Consider the following 15,829-nt stretch of genomic DNA (forward strand, 5'->3'; position numbering starts at 1 on the left):
GGCCCAGAAGGCGGCTGAAAATCAACTGACCAAGTGACAAATCTGCGTAATCAACTCTAGCTTTATAGTGAGTCTGAGAGGCAGAATTGTAGAAAAGGACTTGCTTGGGCTGGTCCCGAAAAATGGGCAAGAGCCATGATAGGGGAGAGGTGAGAAGGAACACTCCAGAGTGTGATTTTTCTCTAACACCACCACCACCACCACCACCAATCACGACAACAACAACAGAAAGTTTCAAAATAGATGACTGGCAAATGCAGGACACTTTTCCACGATATATATGCTCTTATTGTTGCAATTAAATAAGTCACCAAAACCTTTCGTCTTCATTAAACTCAGATTTCATTTGAGTAGCTGCTTTCTTCTCTTTCATTTCTTGGTAACACAGGTTCTACTAAAGGATGGCGATCTAGCCCTGAAGAAGAAATCTGCCTCCCTAAAGGACTCACCTTATGTCACTGGAAATTGGCTTGACTTAAATGGTAATCAGCTCATGCTGTCTCACAGCTGGGAATGGGAAGGCAAACCCCAAAATATTTGTTTACTACTTTTGATAACCTTAAAAAAAAAAAGAAAAGAAAAAGAAAAACAGATGATGGTACATCCAGTGAACCTGGCTGCTTTGCACACAGTGTTCCTCCAGCTGTGACCTGAGAACTTCCTGCGCTGGCGGTGTTACCATGGTGATGGCAGAGCGGCGCGGTTTGTGTCCTATGGTACAAGCTCCAGGACCAGACCCAGACCCAGATCATATTCTTTGGGAGTGGGACCCAGGAACCTAAATTTAAAAACCTGATGATTTTTGTATTGGTTTACATTTAAACACAAATGCAAGTGAAGAAATCCATCATGAATGAAATGTAGCTCTTGAAAACATTTTATTTTTTTATAGCACGTAAGGTCGGCGCTTCTGCTCAATCCGTGTATACTGGTATTCCTTCTTTCAAGCAAAAGAGCTACTTTATTTATTTATTTATTAATGTTTATTTGTTTTTGAGAGAGACAGAGACAGACAGAGTGCAAGCGGGGGAGGAGCAGAGTGAGAGGGAGACACAGAATCGTAAGCAGGCTCCAGGCTCTAAGCTGTCAGCACAGAGCCCGATGCGAGGCTCGGACTCAAGAACCATGAGATCATGACCTGAGCTGAAGTTCGATGCTTAGGTGACTGAGCCACCCAGGCGCCCTGCAAAAGAGCTACTTTAAATGTCTGACATGTAAATACAAGAAAACCACCTAAACATCACAATTAAAAGCCAGAAACTATCAGATTGAATAAAAAGCAGCTAGATGTTACCTATAAGAAATGCATTTTAAATATAAATATACAATAAAATGAAAGTATGGAAAAACATATACCATGCTAACACTAAAAAAGAAGAAGTTGGTATGGTTGTATTAACATCAGACAATGAAGATTTCAGAATCCAGGGAAGAGACTCATTTTATAATGATGAAATGGTCAATTCATCAAGAAGGCAGGACAATCCTAAATGTTTATGCATCGAATATCAGAGCTTCAAAACAAAAACAAAAACCAAGGGAACTATAAGGAGAAATAGATGAATCTACAGCTGAAGTTGGAGATTTCAATGTGCCTCTATCAATATTTTAGAACAAGTAGAGTGAAAAGTCAGTAAGAAGACTTGGTCAACGATCCATCGCTTGACTGAATTGGCATTTTAGAACTCTCTATCCATCAATGGCAAAATATACATTCTTTTCAAATTCGAGTGTTCGTGGAACATTTGCCATGGTGGACTATGTTCTGGGCCATAAACAAGTTTCAATAAATTTAAAAGGATTAAAATCATACAAAGCATGTTCTCTGACCACAATAGAATTAAATTAGAAATAAAATCAAGTATCTCTGGAAAGTCTCCAAGTATTTGAAAACCAAGTAACATACTTTTAAATAACCCAAAAAAATATAAAGGGAAATTAAAAAGGATCTTATAACTGAATGAAAATGGAAAGGTAACATCAAAATTTGTGTAATGCAGATAAAGTTTAGGGGGAAATTTATAACATTAAATAATTCTAGTAGAGGGGCGCATGGGTGGCTCAGTTGGTTAAGCATCCAACTTCAGCTCAGGCTATAATATCCTGGTTTGTGGGTTCGAGTCCTGCATCAGGCTCTGTACCCTAAGCTCAGAGCTTGGAGATTCTGTGTCTTCAGATTCCGTGTCTCCCTCTCTCTCTGCCCCTCCCCTGCTCAAGCTCTGTCTCTCTCTCAAAAATAAACACTTAAAAAATTTTTTAAAATAATTCTACTAGAAATGGAGACAGGTCTCAAAAAAAATTACAGAATAAAGACTATACTTTCAGGGATCATGTCTATAGTTTGTTACTAAAAAAGAGGATACCCAGCTGAATTTGAATTTCAGATAAAGAATGAAATGTTATTTACTATAGACATGTCCCATGAAATATTTGAGATATGCTTACGCTAAAAATTTATTTGAAATGAAAATTTAATTGAGCATCCCGTATTCCATCAAATAACCTGTCTGAGTCAATGACCTCAGCTTATATTGAAGAAACTAGAAGATGGTGAAAAACAAGAAATCAGTAAGTGTTTAAAACAGTAAAGGGCACCTGGGTGGCTCAGTCAGTTGAGGATTTGACTCTTGATTTCTGTTCAGGTCATGATCCCATGGTTCATGGGATGGAGCCCCACATTGGGCTCTGTGTTGAGTACAGAGCCTGTTTGGGACTCTCTCTCTTTCTGTCTCCCTCCCTCCCTCCCCTGCTCCTGGTCTCTCTGCCTCTTTCAAATGTAAGTAAACAAACAAACAAACAAACAAAAAACCAGCCACAGTCGAAGTAGATGCTGGAAAAGAGAGGACTGAACAAACATCAGGTGTGAGGCATAGAGAAGAGAGGTATAGACTCGAGAGTTAGTGGTGACAGTGGATGGGAGACTCTGGACAAACCTGAGTAGAAAAGCCCAGTGAATGGCCCACTGTGTACTGAGTGGAACACGTTACCGTTCCATTGGGTTGACAGTGGAAAGAACATGGAACTCATCGTGGCCTACCCAGTAACGAGCTTCGTGACAGGCATGTGAAGCCATACGAGCCCCAGATGTCACATCTGTCACAAGGGTTGGGAACACTGGATCTCAAGTCTCTTCTTCCTCTAACGATCTCTTGGCTACATAATATATACCTTAAAATGAGTCCTGCTGGGGGACATGCCTACAAAGTCTTTACGGTTTATGAAGCGCTTCCAGCACTGACCTCATTCACCCCTCGAGGGCCATGAGAAGTGTGTGTTATTTCCCTTTTCCCTTTTACACCCAATGAAACTGCCCTCAGAGATGTTAAACAGTCTTGTTTAAAGTCGCACCAAGTTCAATGCCCTTTCAGCCACCTCGCAGCAAGAGGCAGAGAAGCCATGACCCCTTGCGGAGAAGGCTTTGGGCCCAGGGACAGACACGAAAGCTCTCTCGTGGAGTGAGTTGCGGTGAGGGGCACACTCTGGGTGTGCGAATGGCTCTTCATCTGCATCTCAGCAAGGACTTGCAGCTCCCACGTTTGGAAACACTTGTGAAAGTGGGTATGGTAGGCTGGAGAATGCCTTTTCAAGATGCCTGGTGTTCTAATCCCTGGGATTTGGGACTATGCTACTTTATATGGCAAAAAGGGCTTTGCGAGTGTGATGAAATTAAGGATCTCGTGATGGGAGATTATCCTGGATTATCAGGGCGGGTGCAATGGAATCACAAAGGTGCTTTTAAGAGGGAGGCTGGAGGGTCAGAGTCAGAAAAAGCAGCGGGGACAGAACCAGAGGTTGGAGTGACATGTTTGAACACAAAGGGAAGGGACTACAAGCCTAGGAAAACAGGTGACCGCTAGAAGCTAGGGAAGGCAAGGAAACAGATCCTCCTCTGAAAACTTCAGATTTCTGATCCCTGGCACTATACATTTATATTGCTTTAAGTCACTAAGTTTGTAGTAACTTACTACAGCAGCAATAGGAAAATCATACAGTAGGGAAAGAGAACATTGATATATTCACAGCATTTAAGGTTTTTAACTTTTATTTGTTTTAGAGAGAGAGCGTGCAAGCACGGGAGAGGGGCAGAAGGGGAGGGAGAGAGAGACTCTCCAGCAGTCTCCAAGCTCGGTGTGGAACCCAATGCAGGGCTTGATCCTACATCCCTGGGATCATGACCTGAGCCAAAATTGAGTGAGACGCTGAACCAGTGAGCCACCCAGGCATCCGACGTATTCATAAAATTTACTTTTTTTTTTTTTTTAATGTTTGTTTATTTGAGGTGGAGAAAGCGGAGAAGAGGCAGAGAGAGAGGAAGAGAGAGAGAGAATTCCAAGCAGACTCTGCACTGTCAGCACAGAGCCCGATGTGGTGTTCGAACTCACAAACCATGAGATCATGACCTGAGCCCAAATCGAGTCAGATGCTTAGCTGATTGAGCCACCCGAGCACCCCTGGGAACTGGGATTTTAGAAGAATGGATCTGAGTTCAATTGGAGGTTGGTAAGAAGAGGTACAGTAAGTTAGTAAAATATAGCTGATGCTTATACAAGAATTTTGTGTAAAATGGAGTCTAGTCAACTGTCACGTGGAGCCCAACTCAGGGCTTGAACTCACAAACTAGGAGATCATTGCCTGAGCCAAGGGAGTTGGATACTTAACCAACTGAGTCACCCAGGCACCCCTATTCATAAAATTTAAAGCCAAAGACGCTTTATTTTAATCATTTCCATACATTTGTTTATTTTTTTTTTTTAATTTTTTTTTCAACGTTTTTATTTATTTTTGGGACAGAGAGAGACAGAGCATGAACGGGGGAGGGGCAGAGAGAGAGGGAGACACAGAATCGGAAACAGGCTCCAGGCTCCGAGCCATCAGCCCAGAGCCTGACGCGGGGCTCGAACTCACGGACCGTGAGATCGTGACCTGGCTGAAGCTGGATGCTTAACCGACTGCGCCACCCAGGCGCCCCATCATTTCCATACATTTAAAACAAAGCGAAATGTGAACACACACAAACACAGCTCTCTGTCCACCGCTTAACCCACATAGTCCATCTGTCCCGTAACAAAACGGTCCTAATTTTGCTGTGGTTAGCAGATGCTGGTTAACGCAAAGACACGGTTACCTTGTTCACTCCATGACCCCAAAGAAGTCGGGAACAAAGAATCTTAAGACCCCTTTGTACCCAGAACTGTGCTCAAGCAAACAAATGCTGGGGCTTTTATTGATGCAAACTCATTTCAGGGTTCAAACGGAGCAAAATATATGGTTTAAAATTCATCTGGAGGTTTTGATCCTTACGTCTATGCTCTTCTGCTCCAGTCTCAGATTTGCCACCTTTTTCTCCGTAAACACACGTCAACTTCTCAGGTGCAGATTTTTGATTCGGAAAAACCATTCTTGGCTCTCTGAAAATAAGTACTGTGATATCGGAGGAGTTTACAAAAAGGCATATGGGAATAAAGCTTCTTTTTCTATTTTGAAAACTTGTTGAACATTTGTTTTAGCCCAGCTCTGGCTTCGAGAGTAATCTGTTCCATTGCCCTGAGCATGAGTATGGTGATCATTCCAGTAGGTGTTAACAGACAGTGACATCATCTGGAAGCAAGAAATGGCTCTCAGGTTACCATATAAATTGACTTAAGCTTTGGGAAGGATTACAGGGCAGACCTCGGCTAAGTGTGGAGATGCCATTACGGCTAAATCAAAGGTAACTGTGAGGTCTGGCAGGCACCTGTCAACAGGTAAGGGAAGGAGGAGCCCACGAAGGAGACTTGAGTCAGGATTACATTCTCCAAGCTTTATTTTTATTTCAGGTTAAAGGGTCAGACAGAAAAGCCATTCGCAGTGATCTTTATTTATGGTTCTCAGAGGCCTGGTTGGTGAAGTGTCCTGAAGAAGAAGGATGGCTCAGGTGGGACCCCAGTTTCCCAGCCTGGCTGATGACAGACTGAGGGCCTCATGCTTTGTGAAAGCCCTGTTTTTCATGAATGTGCGTTAATGTTTGCAGGCACAACATGGGAACCCATCCTATCTGTTACCTCCTGTGCAGAGAGAGGTGGGTGTCCCCCCCCGCCCCCCTGCCCTCTCCTCGGCCACCTGAACAGACCAGTTTCCACCACCTGTCGTTGGCCTTTGAAGGACGGGTAAGGAGATACAAGCATTCTTGGCCGGCAAGCTTGGGCAGGGGAGATTCCCACACACTTCTCTGATGTTCAAAACTCAGTCCAGTGTTTTGTTCAAGCTTTCTCTTGGGGCAAGAACAAGACTCCGTTCTTTGGAGACGTGCAGTGTTTAAGGAAAATGACCAGAGAATAGCAGAGAAGCAAGAGGAACCCTGCTTATGACCCCATCCTGTTCCACTGGGCCACTTCCCTCTTGTTCTTTAACATTCAACTTGGCTCTCTCTCCCTCCCCAATCTGACTTCATGGTCCTCTGCTGTTTCACTTCCAGCTGACACAGGGGTGGTGGAGAGAGAATGGCTAGCGTGGAGGGGGAGAAAGAGAAGGTGAATGTCTATTTTGCCAGCTGAAGGCTGCAGGACCCGAGATGAGCTCCTCATCTTCTGGGGGCGGGACTCCTCCCTTGTGAGGCTGGACTGATAATGCCTGCCTCCAGTGCGGTGTGGTGGAAAATACTTGGTTCTCCAGCTCATAGCCTGGCTGTCTCATGCTCATCCTTGAGAGAGGTCTGTCTGCCCTTGCTCATTCTATCCAAAGTAGCCCTCACTTCACCTCCCTCCTCCCCCAGCCGGAGTGAAGGGACCTCGTCAGTCTTATTCCATAGAAGCAGCTTGATGGATATTTTTTGACTGATGCAGACTTAGCCAGCCTACAGGGATGGGTCACCCCAGACAGTCGGAGGGGCACAGCGTCACAGCCAGGTAATCCTTCCATGACACATATTTTACTATGAAACAAGAAGCTGACTTAATTTTCAATTAATGACACCAAAGGGGTAGAGGTGAGGAAGGGCGATCTATTCTTACAGGAACAGGCCAAGTTTGGCAAAAATATGAGGAACAAAAATACCAGGAACTATGTCTCAAGCATCCCCATACTTTGCTCAAGAGATCAAGAGCTCCCAGGAGCAGGCGATAGCTTATTCTAGTCTCTCTACTCCTGCATCTGGCACAGTACCTGCATCCAGGGGGTGGCCAGCAGAATGACGGGTAGATATATGAATCAAATGATTCTTTAAATGTCTTTGCAGGTGCAGATACATAAAAGAAAGATTCTCCTCTTTGTTGTCTCCACTGCAGGGAGAGCTGAGCGCTTTCCCCATCACCTCATGTCTCAGCCACCTGAGAAGACTCGTTCCCACCACTCATCATTGGTCTCTGAAGGACAGGTGGGTAGGTACAAGCATCCCTGACTGGCAAGCTTGGGTCTGAGAGATTCTCACATGCCCCCAGGCAGCTAAACTCTAGTAAAGGATTAACTAACTGATGTGTTAGCTACTAATAAAGCGTACCCATTCCAAAGGACATTTCCATTTAGTCTGATGATTCTTGAAGAGACGTTAGCATGCAAAGCCACCAAGTGATAATGGTCAAATGAGTATATCAAATGAGTATGATGATAAAACCATCAAATTGGAACAGTGATTAGCCCTGAGAATCCAGTGGAAAGCATTTTCGTTGCCCCCAAAGAAACTCTGTATCCATTAGCAGTCACTCCCCATTCCCCCCATATAAATGGAATCCTACAACATGTAGTCTCTGAGCATCATGCCTGCAACGTCATCCATGTTGTAGCAAGTAACAGTATTTCATTCCTTTTTACTGGCAGACAAGGTCCCTTGCATTGCTATACCACTTCTATTTATCCATTCATCAGCTAATGGGTTCTTGTGTTGTTTCTCCTTTTTTTGTTATCCCTTTGAAGTTTTTTTTTTTTTCAAAAACATGGCTCTTTATGTGTTTACTTACTTACTCATTTATTTTTGCTTCTGCTAAATTATTCTCTAGGAACATAAGTGGGATTCCAGGACGAGAGCTATGAAGATATTGCTAGGTATAGTCATAACATTTTCCAGTACAAATGTACCAATTTATTTTTTTCCTTTTTTAGTTTAAATTTTGGTTCACACACAGTGCAATATTGGTTTCAGGAGCAGGATTCAGTGATTCATCACTTACATACAACCCCCAGTGCTCATCACAAGTGCCCTCCTTAGTACCCACCAACCATCCAGCCCATTCCCCACCTCCCTCCATCAACCCTCGGTTTGTTCTCTATGGTTAAGAGTCTCTTGTGGCTCGTTTCCCTCTCTTCTCTCCCCCGTCCCCCCAACTGCCCATATGTTCATCTGTTTTGTTTCTTCAGTTCTGCATATGAGTGAAATCATATGGTATTTGTCTCTCTCTAATTGACTTATTTCTCTCAGCATAATACATTCTCTCTCCATCCACATCATATCCCTCTGAATTTTGAAGACACTTCCATGTATCTTCCCCTATTGACCAGTTATTACTGCAGTCTTATGGGATCCTGTGTGTGTGACTTCTAATTTTTACTCTATCATCTTTCAGAATATTCCCTCCATTCCTAACGCTAAAATTCTGTGATAGTGTGCCCTGGCGGGTCATTTATTGTTCATATGTATATATATATGGCACATCTTCTTTAGTCATTCATCTGTTGATGGACATTTGGGCTCTTTCCATACTTCAGCTATTGTCGATAGTGCTGCTATGAACATCAGGGTGCATGTGCCCCTTCGAATCAGCACTCCTGTATCCCTTGGATACATACCTAGTAGTGCAATTGCTGGGTCATAGGGTAGTTCTATTTTTAACTTTTTGAGGAACCTCCATACTGTTCTCCAGAGTGGCTGCACTAGTTTGCATTCCCATCCATGAGTAACTTTGGACTCCCCCAAAGCTTAACAACTAATAGCCTCTTGTAAAGTACTAATAGCCTACTGTTAACCATTACCAATAACACGAACAGTCAATTAACACATATCTTGTATGCTATCTGTATTATATGCTGTATTCTTATAATAAAGTAAGCTACAGAGAAGAAAATGTTATTAAGGAAATCATAAGAAAGAGAAAATACATTTTACAGCACTGTACTGTATTTACTGGGAAAATCTGCATGTAAGTGGATGTGTGTAGTTCAAACCCATGTCGTTCAAGGGGCAGCTGTACTCTTAATATATCTGCTTGGTAAGAGAGAACCGCTGGATAGCAGGTTATTTTTTTTCCAGCAATGACATTTTCTCTTTCCAAGTAGTTATTTTTCCAACTCAATTAATAATTAGATTTGAATCCTGTAACCCTACTGCATCCCGTTGCTAGAATTTCAGGGCTCGAAACACAAACCGTGGCAAAGTCCTGCATTATTGACACTTCAGTTGTTTCTTCCTAAGCATTTTAAGACTTACTGTCTAGGATTAATCTTATTTATGCACTGGAATATAATACAAAGTAGTGACTTAACTGAGTAGAGCTTTTATTTTTATTGAAAGTATGTATTTAGAAATCTGTTTTAAAATGCCAACCGAGAGGGGCGTCTGGCTGGCTCAGTCAGAAGAGCATGTGACTCTTGATTTTGGTGTCGTAAGTTCAAGCCCCACGTTGGGTGTAAAGATTACTAAAAGATAATAATAAAAAAAAATAGATAAATAAAATGCAAACCTGGACTGATAGGAACAGAAAAATGGTTTTGATACTCCCCATTTTATATAAAATCTTTATGGCAAAGAGACGCTGGATTTATAGATGCAAGAATGTAGGAATGGTCGAGAATATGCAATTTTCCCGCACCATCTGAACACGCCCATTTCCTACAGAAAGCCCACAACCCGCCACAGAAGAGGCCATCAGCAGATCAGCCATCCTGCCTATTCCGCAGGTGGAAACAGCAGAACAAAAGCAAGTTACAGCCTTCAGTGCCGTCATCAGTTACAGACTCCTTCAGGGGTAAGCTTGAGATTCGAAATAAACACGGCTTACCTTTCACAGCAGCAGATTTTTAAGAAGCTAAATGAACACGCTTGCGGAGGTACGGCGTCGTCAGACCCTCTCACCGATTAATAACAAGACGCACCAGCAAGCATTTACTCGGCAAGCGGTCAGTGTGTTAGACTCCACGTTGGAGCAGGGGACACAGCAGCCACAGCCCTTGCCCTCCGTGAGCGTGCTGATCACGGAGAGAAGGGGTCCCCGCAGGTGATCACCGGTGCCACACGGGCTGGGACTCCAGAGCTGGACGAGGAGCATTAAACAATTTTTAATTGTTTTTTTGCACACCAGTCCCGTGTCCTGCTTGATTTACTTCTCTCGGAAGCAGGACTGAATCTAATCCTTTACATGCTACTCACAGAACCAGTTTTGTTTCTGAGAAGTTTACAAAAACCTTTTCGGGCAGCTTTAAATCTCTGAGCAGCGCTGTTGGCAGCTATTATTTCTTAGGGCTTACAGACAAGTCAGCTGTACAGGAGATTTATTTGAGTACCTAGCCCACCAAACCCAAATTGAGAGGGGAAAATTCCCTAAATTTAAAAATTTAGGGGCGCCTGGGTGGCTCAGTCGGTTAAGCATCCGACTTCGGCTCAGGTCACAATCTCATGCATGGTTCGTGAGTTCAAGCCCTGCATCAGGCTGTCTGCTGTCAGCACAGAGCCCACTTTGGATCCTCTGTCCCCCACTCTCTGCCCCTCCCCCACTTGTTCTACCTCTCTCTCTCTCTCTCTCAGGATAAACATATAAACTTTAAAAATATATATTAAAAATAAAAGAAAATAATAAATTTAAAATGATGCTTGTGTAGGAGCACCCAGCTGGCTCAGTCAGTGGAACATGCAACTCTTGGTCTGTGGGTCGTGGGTTCGAGCCCCACAGTGGGTGTAGAGATTACTTAAAATTAAAATCTTAAAAAAAAAAAAAAAGAATCTTGTGCAATATGGTAATTTCTATTCTGGCTCTCAGGACTCCTGAGGGAGTAAGTTGACCAATAAAGCGGGGCCAGGTGCAGTTCGAGGAGCCACCTTCTGTTCTCTGTATTTCTATAGGGCCTTTCTCTGAGGGCTCAAAGGTGCTGATGAATAATCAACCATACCAACACCAGAGGTGTCCTAACCTCCAGAAACCCTGCGGCGCACATTTGCATGAGAGGCTAAGAGCCAGGCACAGATCATTTTGAAAATCCAACTCTCTCCCTTACTTGCAACCTCAGTGGTTGGGATGGAGGGCGGCAAAGCTAGCCGGTTCGCCTAAATAAAGGAGGTCGCACCCCACTTGTAGCTGTGAGCGGTGGGGCTCCTTCTGGTCCTAAGACTCAAAGAGCGGGGCTTTGGAGGCTGGAGGAAGAGCAGTGGTGAAGGGAAGGGAGGGGCGGGAGGTGGCTTGGAGGAAGCAGAAGTCAGCTGTTTTCAAGTGCGGATTACACACACACCCCAGGTGTTTGGAAACAAGCTCCCCAAAGCACTCTGCAGTCTGCATTCCTTCCCACAGCTCTCTAAGAAAAGTGTCTCTTCTGGCTTAGAAGAGTCAGAAAAAAATTGCCACTCCAACCCCCTCATCTTAATCCCTCGCCATTTGGGGAACAATAGAGAAAGCGCACCTGACAAAGGCCTTGGGCCCTGGCCAGGTTCCTCTGCACAGTGTGAAGAGCATAGCGTCAGCTCCTGTTCCTTCAAGTCTGGAGGCGAGATCCAGCCAAGCCTCTGATCTGAGTTTCTTCTGGAAATGCGGAACGCTGCCACTGGAAAGACGGCTTTGGTGTGTAAATAAACCATCTGAGGCCGGTGCTTCTAGCCGTCGTCCTTCTGCTTTGCCCCCCACCACTTTCTCTAAACTTGGAATTACTTCTCTTTTTCAGATCTACCTCTCTTGCCACACAAGACTAGAAAACACAGTGACACCGAGACGCGTTTTCACAGGCTCGGAAGCAGGCACACTGCCTATTTGCAAGCAGCTGCAATTCGAATGCTCTGTCAGACGCGATGCAACGGAGAGAACAAAAGCGTCATCAGATGCATCAGGCTGAGGTTACCAGCCTTATTTTCAAATGGTTTTCCTCCAAGGACTCTCCGGAAATAATGTCAACAGTAAAAATGGACGGATTATCCAGGCAGTAAAATCTAGCACAGGTGTTCATAAGGGAAAGTTAGAATCACATTTTACTCTTGTAATAATTTTTGCAAGAGCCAACGGTGCCTGGATTACGCGATGGAACGGACCGAGGGTTGGAGGAGCTCCTGACCCACCCGCTCTGGCTCTCCTGTTCTTTCACCTCCCTGAAGCTGAAATCATCGGACGGGAGAAAACCTAAGCAGCAAGAAGGAAGATGGTCTATTGTGGAGTGCTTTCCTATTCCAAATGGAACAAATGCAAAGATTCTTCACTGGTCAAGAATAGGTAGATACAGGGGCGCCTGGGTGGCTCAGTCGGTTGAGCGACCGACTTCGGCTCAGGTCATGATCTCACAGCTCGTGAGTTCGAGCCCCGCGTCGGGCTCTGTGCTGACAGCTCGGAGCCTGGAGCCTGCTTCAGATTGTGTGTCTCCCTCTCTCTCTGCACCTAACCCACTCGCATTCTGTCTCTGTCTCTCTCAAAAATAAATAAACATTAAAAAAAAATTAAAAAAGAAAAAAAAGAATAGGTACATACAGTCCCAGAGGTGAAGACGCTGGGTGGCATTTTCACCAGCGGTTACTATGGCTACGCACCCTCCTGGGTGATAATGACAGATGACAGTAAGACCACGAAAGAGAAGCCCAAGAGACTCCCAGAGTACAACCCCAGGCCCTTTGATTCTCCCCGAATCTTTTCCAACATTGTACCTCTCTTGGCAGCTGTCATTTCCATGTGCACTGGGACATGAAATCAAATGAGGAATTTAAAAAAGAAAAGTTGACGGGGCAGCTGGGTGGCTCAGTCAGCTAAGCGTCTGACTTCAGCTCAGGTCATGATCTCACAGTTCATGAGTTCAAGCCCCGCATCGGGCTCTGGGCTGACAACTCAGAGCCTGGAGCCTGCTTTGGATTCTGTGTCTCCCTCTCTCTCCTCCCTTCCTCTACTCTCACTCTCTCTCTCTCTCAAAAATAAACATTAAAAATTTAAAGAAAAGAAAGAAAAGCTGACCCAAGGTGCATTTCTGCAACCGCCCTGAGGTTCCATCCTATAAGTGACTTCATGTCAACTGCCTTTTCTGTATGCTTTCCAAAGTGTTTTGTTTCTCTTATCTTTGCTTCTAGTTGACTTACCATTCCCACAAAAGAGGCAGAAACTTTGAGGAACTGAGGTTACAAAAAAAGAGAGATAGGTAGATGAATGCAATATAGATGATGTAGCCCACGCCTGCCCAAAATGAAACAGTATCTCTGCGGTTTAATTTGATGGTCAACATGCTATCTACCTTATTGATTAGGACACGGTCAAACGTCAATAGTAACGTCCAAAAGTGCACCAACGATAGGAGAGGATGAAATCCTAATTACTTTGGTTTCACCACCACTCCTGACACAGATTTGCCTTAAATGTCAATGTCACTTGTAGACTGAAACGCAAGTTGTCCAAATAAGTGTCTGGCAGAGGATTTAGCTTCGTTCCAGAAAAATGAATGACGTTCTGGAGCGAGTAATTTTATTTCTCAGAAGAGGCAGGAAAATCCCAACACATAACATTTCATCAATTCACCAGTTAGTAGGTGTGGGTGCCTCTTCTAAAGGATCAGAGGCCTCAATGCCGGCACCAGAGTTGAGCAGGCATTTCCCACCCGTACCCCTCTGCCCTGCAAGGGCTTTCCCCTTGTCAGCCCTGCCGATAGACAGCTTCTGGACCTGGGTCCATCAGGCCTGTCAGGTGCTGCCCGCCCCTTCCCCGGGTTCAGCCCCTCGCCTCTGACAGGCCACCCAGGAGGTGCTAAGGTATCAGCTGCTATTGTCTCCGCCTCCTTCCTTTCTTTCAGAGCTCAGCTGCCTGACTCTCAACACCCATTCATTCGTCTGGCAAACATTTATTGAACACCTACTCTGCGCCCAGTGCTAGGCTCTGTCCCTGGAGGTGAGTCCCTGCCCCCTGGAAATCCACAGTCCAGTGCCACCAGCGTGATGTCAGGCAAACAGTCACGCTAACCCACCCCAGTTACCAACTGCAAAAGCGCTATGAACGAAAAATACTAGGAGATGATTATGAAGAAGCCCTTCTCTGTTTGGTGAGGGAAGGAGCTAGGGCCCTTTCTCTGAGGGTGAAGCTGGCATCCGAAGAACAGGTAGCAATTAACTGGCTGCAAGACTGGAAAGTGGTCCAGACCCAGGAAGGAGAATCTGCCAAGACCCTCAGGAGGCAAGGAGTATTATTTCTTCTCTTAACTCTGAGTTACTTCTTGTAATTATCCCCAACAAAAAGAGCTTGGGGGGGTGGGGGTGGGGGGGAGAAAAGAAAAGAACTGCATCTACAAGACCTGAAGTTCTTTGCTGAGCAAAAGTTACACAGAAGTCAGTTCAGGAAGGGAGGACTTTCACATATGAGGCCGCAGGGTTTGGGGAGGGGTGCTCCTCGTACCCTGGTACGCTCTCCTCTCTTTTAGTACACAAGCTCTGCCCCTGCCCACCATACCCCTTGTTTCCGCAGGGCCCCGCCCCCCCCCCCCGCCCCCAGCTCGAGACTACATTTTCCACCTTTTTTCGAAGTCAAGTGCATCCACCTGATTAAGTTCCAATGGGATTCACATGGAAACGAATGTCCCTTCCTTTAAGGGAAATTGCTTGTTTTCCAGTTCCTCTCCCCCTCTCCTCCCGTGTTCTGTTCCAACAGAGAAAAAGCAGCCGGGTCACCGGGAGGCCTGTGCTGCAAAGCGCACATCCCACATCAAGGCTGTTCCGTGGCCGAGCAGGCAAATGTGGTCTTGAATTTAGGGCTCTCTTTCAGTTAGCCCGTCCCCTCATGAACACAGGAGTGGTTATCTTACGCAATTATTTTGTCTTTATGATGCCAACCAAAACAGAAGTCATGACCACAGTCACAATCGAAAAGATAAATCTGATTATAGAAAAATTTTGTTGGTTAGCAAACACAAGCCAAACTAAACGCCAAATGACAAAATTGGAAAGCAATATTTGCAACACACGACAGACCACAGGCTAATAGTACATATATTTTAGTAACTATTTACCACTTGTGTTGAGTACTTTATGAGACTGTCTTGAGTAATACTGACTGTAACCATGTGAAGCAGGCACTATACAGCACAATGACCAATCATGCGCTCCAAATTCACTGCTGATTCCCCGAGCGGCTTGGGGGAAATGACCTAAAATAAGGATAATAATACCTTCTTCATAGGATTATTTATGAAAATTAGATGAGACAGCATTGCTCTGAACAGTCGGGCAGGCTATGCCCGCACAAAGGTAGGGATGCCTTTGTCTAATTGGTGCAAAGGTGACTTATGGACGAGGGGCTCTCAAATGAGTTAATGCTGAGCGAAGTACCCGAAGTAGGTCCTCAGTAGAAGTTGACAGTTATCCTTTTTTAAATTTTTGTAATTATTTTTTTTTAATGTTTAATTATTTTTGACAGAGAAAGAGAGAGACAGAGCACGAACGGGGGAGGGGCAGAGAGAGAGAGGGAGACACAGAATCCAAAGCAGGCTCCAGGCTCTGAGCTGTCAGCACAGAGCCCAACGCGGGGCTTGAACTCACAGACCGCGATATCATGACCTGAGCCAAAGTCAGACGCTCAACCAAGTGGACCACTCAGGCGTCCCGACGGTTATCCTTAACATTAACATTACTGCTTTCAATCTCCTGGCCAGAAAACAGGCTTGGAGAGGCTGTGTTTTCTCCCTGACAGGGTTAATGCAAAGATTCTAT

The 15,829-nt window shown here is 44.7% G+C and overlaps 1 protein-coding gene and 1 pseudogene across 2 annotated transcripts in view; one reads left to right on the forward strand and one right to left on the reverse strand.

Annotated features, from left to right (window-relative positions):
* Positions 1-15,829, reverse strand: part of SPMIP9 (sperm microtubule inner protein 9) — a 65,025-nt gene that overhangs the window by 34,213 nt on the left and 14,983 nt on the right. The window contains exon 3 of one of the 2 annotated variants that reach the window (XM_040496808.1): positions 11,575-11,715. The exons of the other annotated variant lie outside the window; for it this stretch is intronic. Within the exon in view, the coding sequence (XP_040352742.1) occupies positions 11,575-11,627 (53 nt within the window). The 5' untranslated portion in view covers positions 11,628-11,715. The remainder of the gene's footprint in view (positions 1-11,574; positions 11,716-15,829) is intronic. 2 annotated transcript variants of the gene reach the window in all.
* LOC121044615 (uncharacterized) lies at positions 2,310-2,427 on the forward strand (annotated as a pseudogene).

This window comes from Herpailurus yagouaroundi, unplaced genomic scaffold (assembly GCF_014898765.1).
Source record: "Herpailurus yagouaroundi ecotype Mexico unplaced genomic scaffold, PumYag 188, whole genome shotgun sequence".
NCBI lineage: Eukaryota > Metazoa > Chordata > Mammalia > Carnivora > Felidae > Herpailurus > Herpailurus yagouaroundi.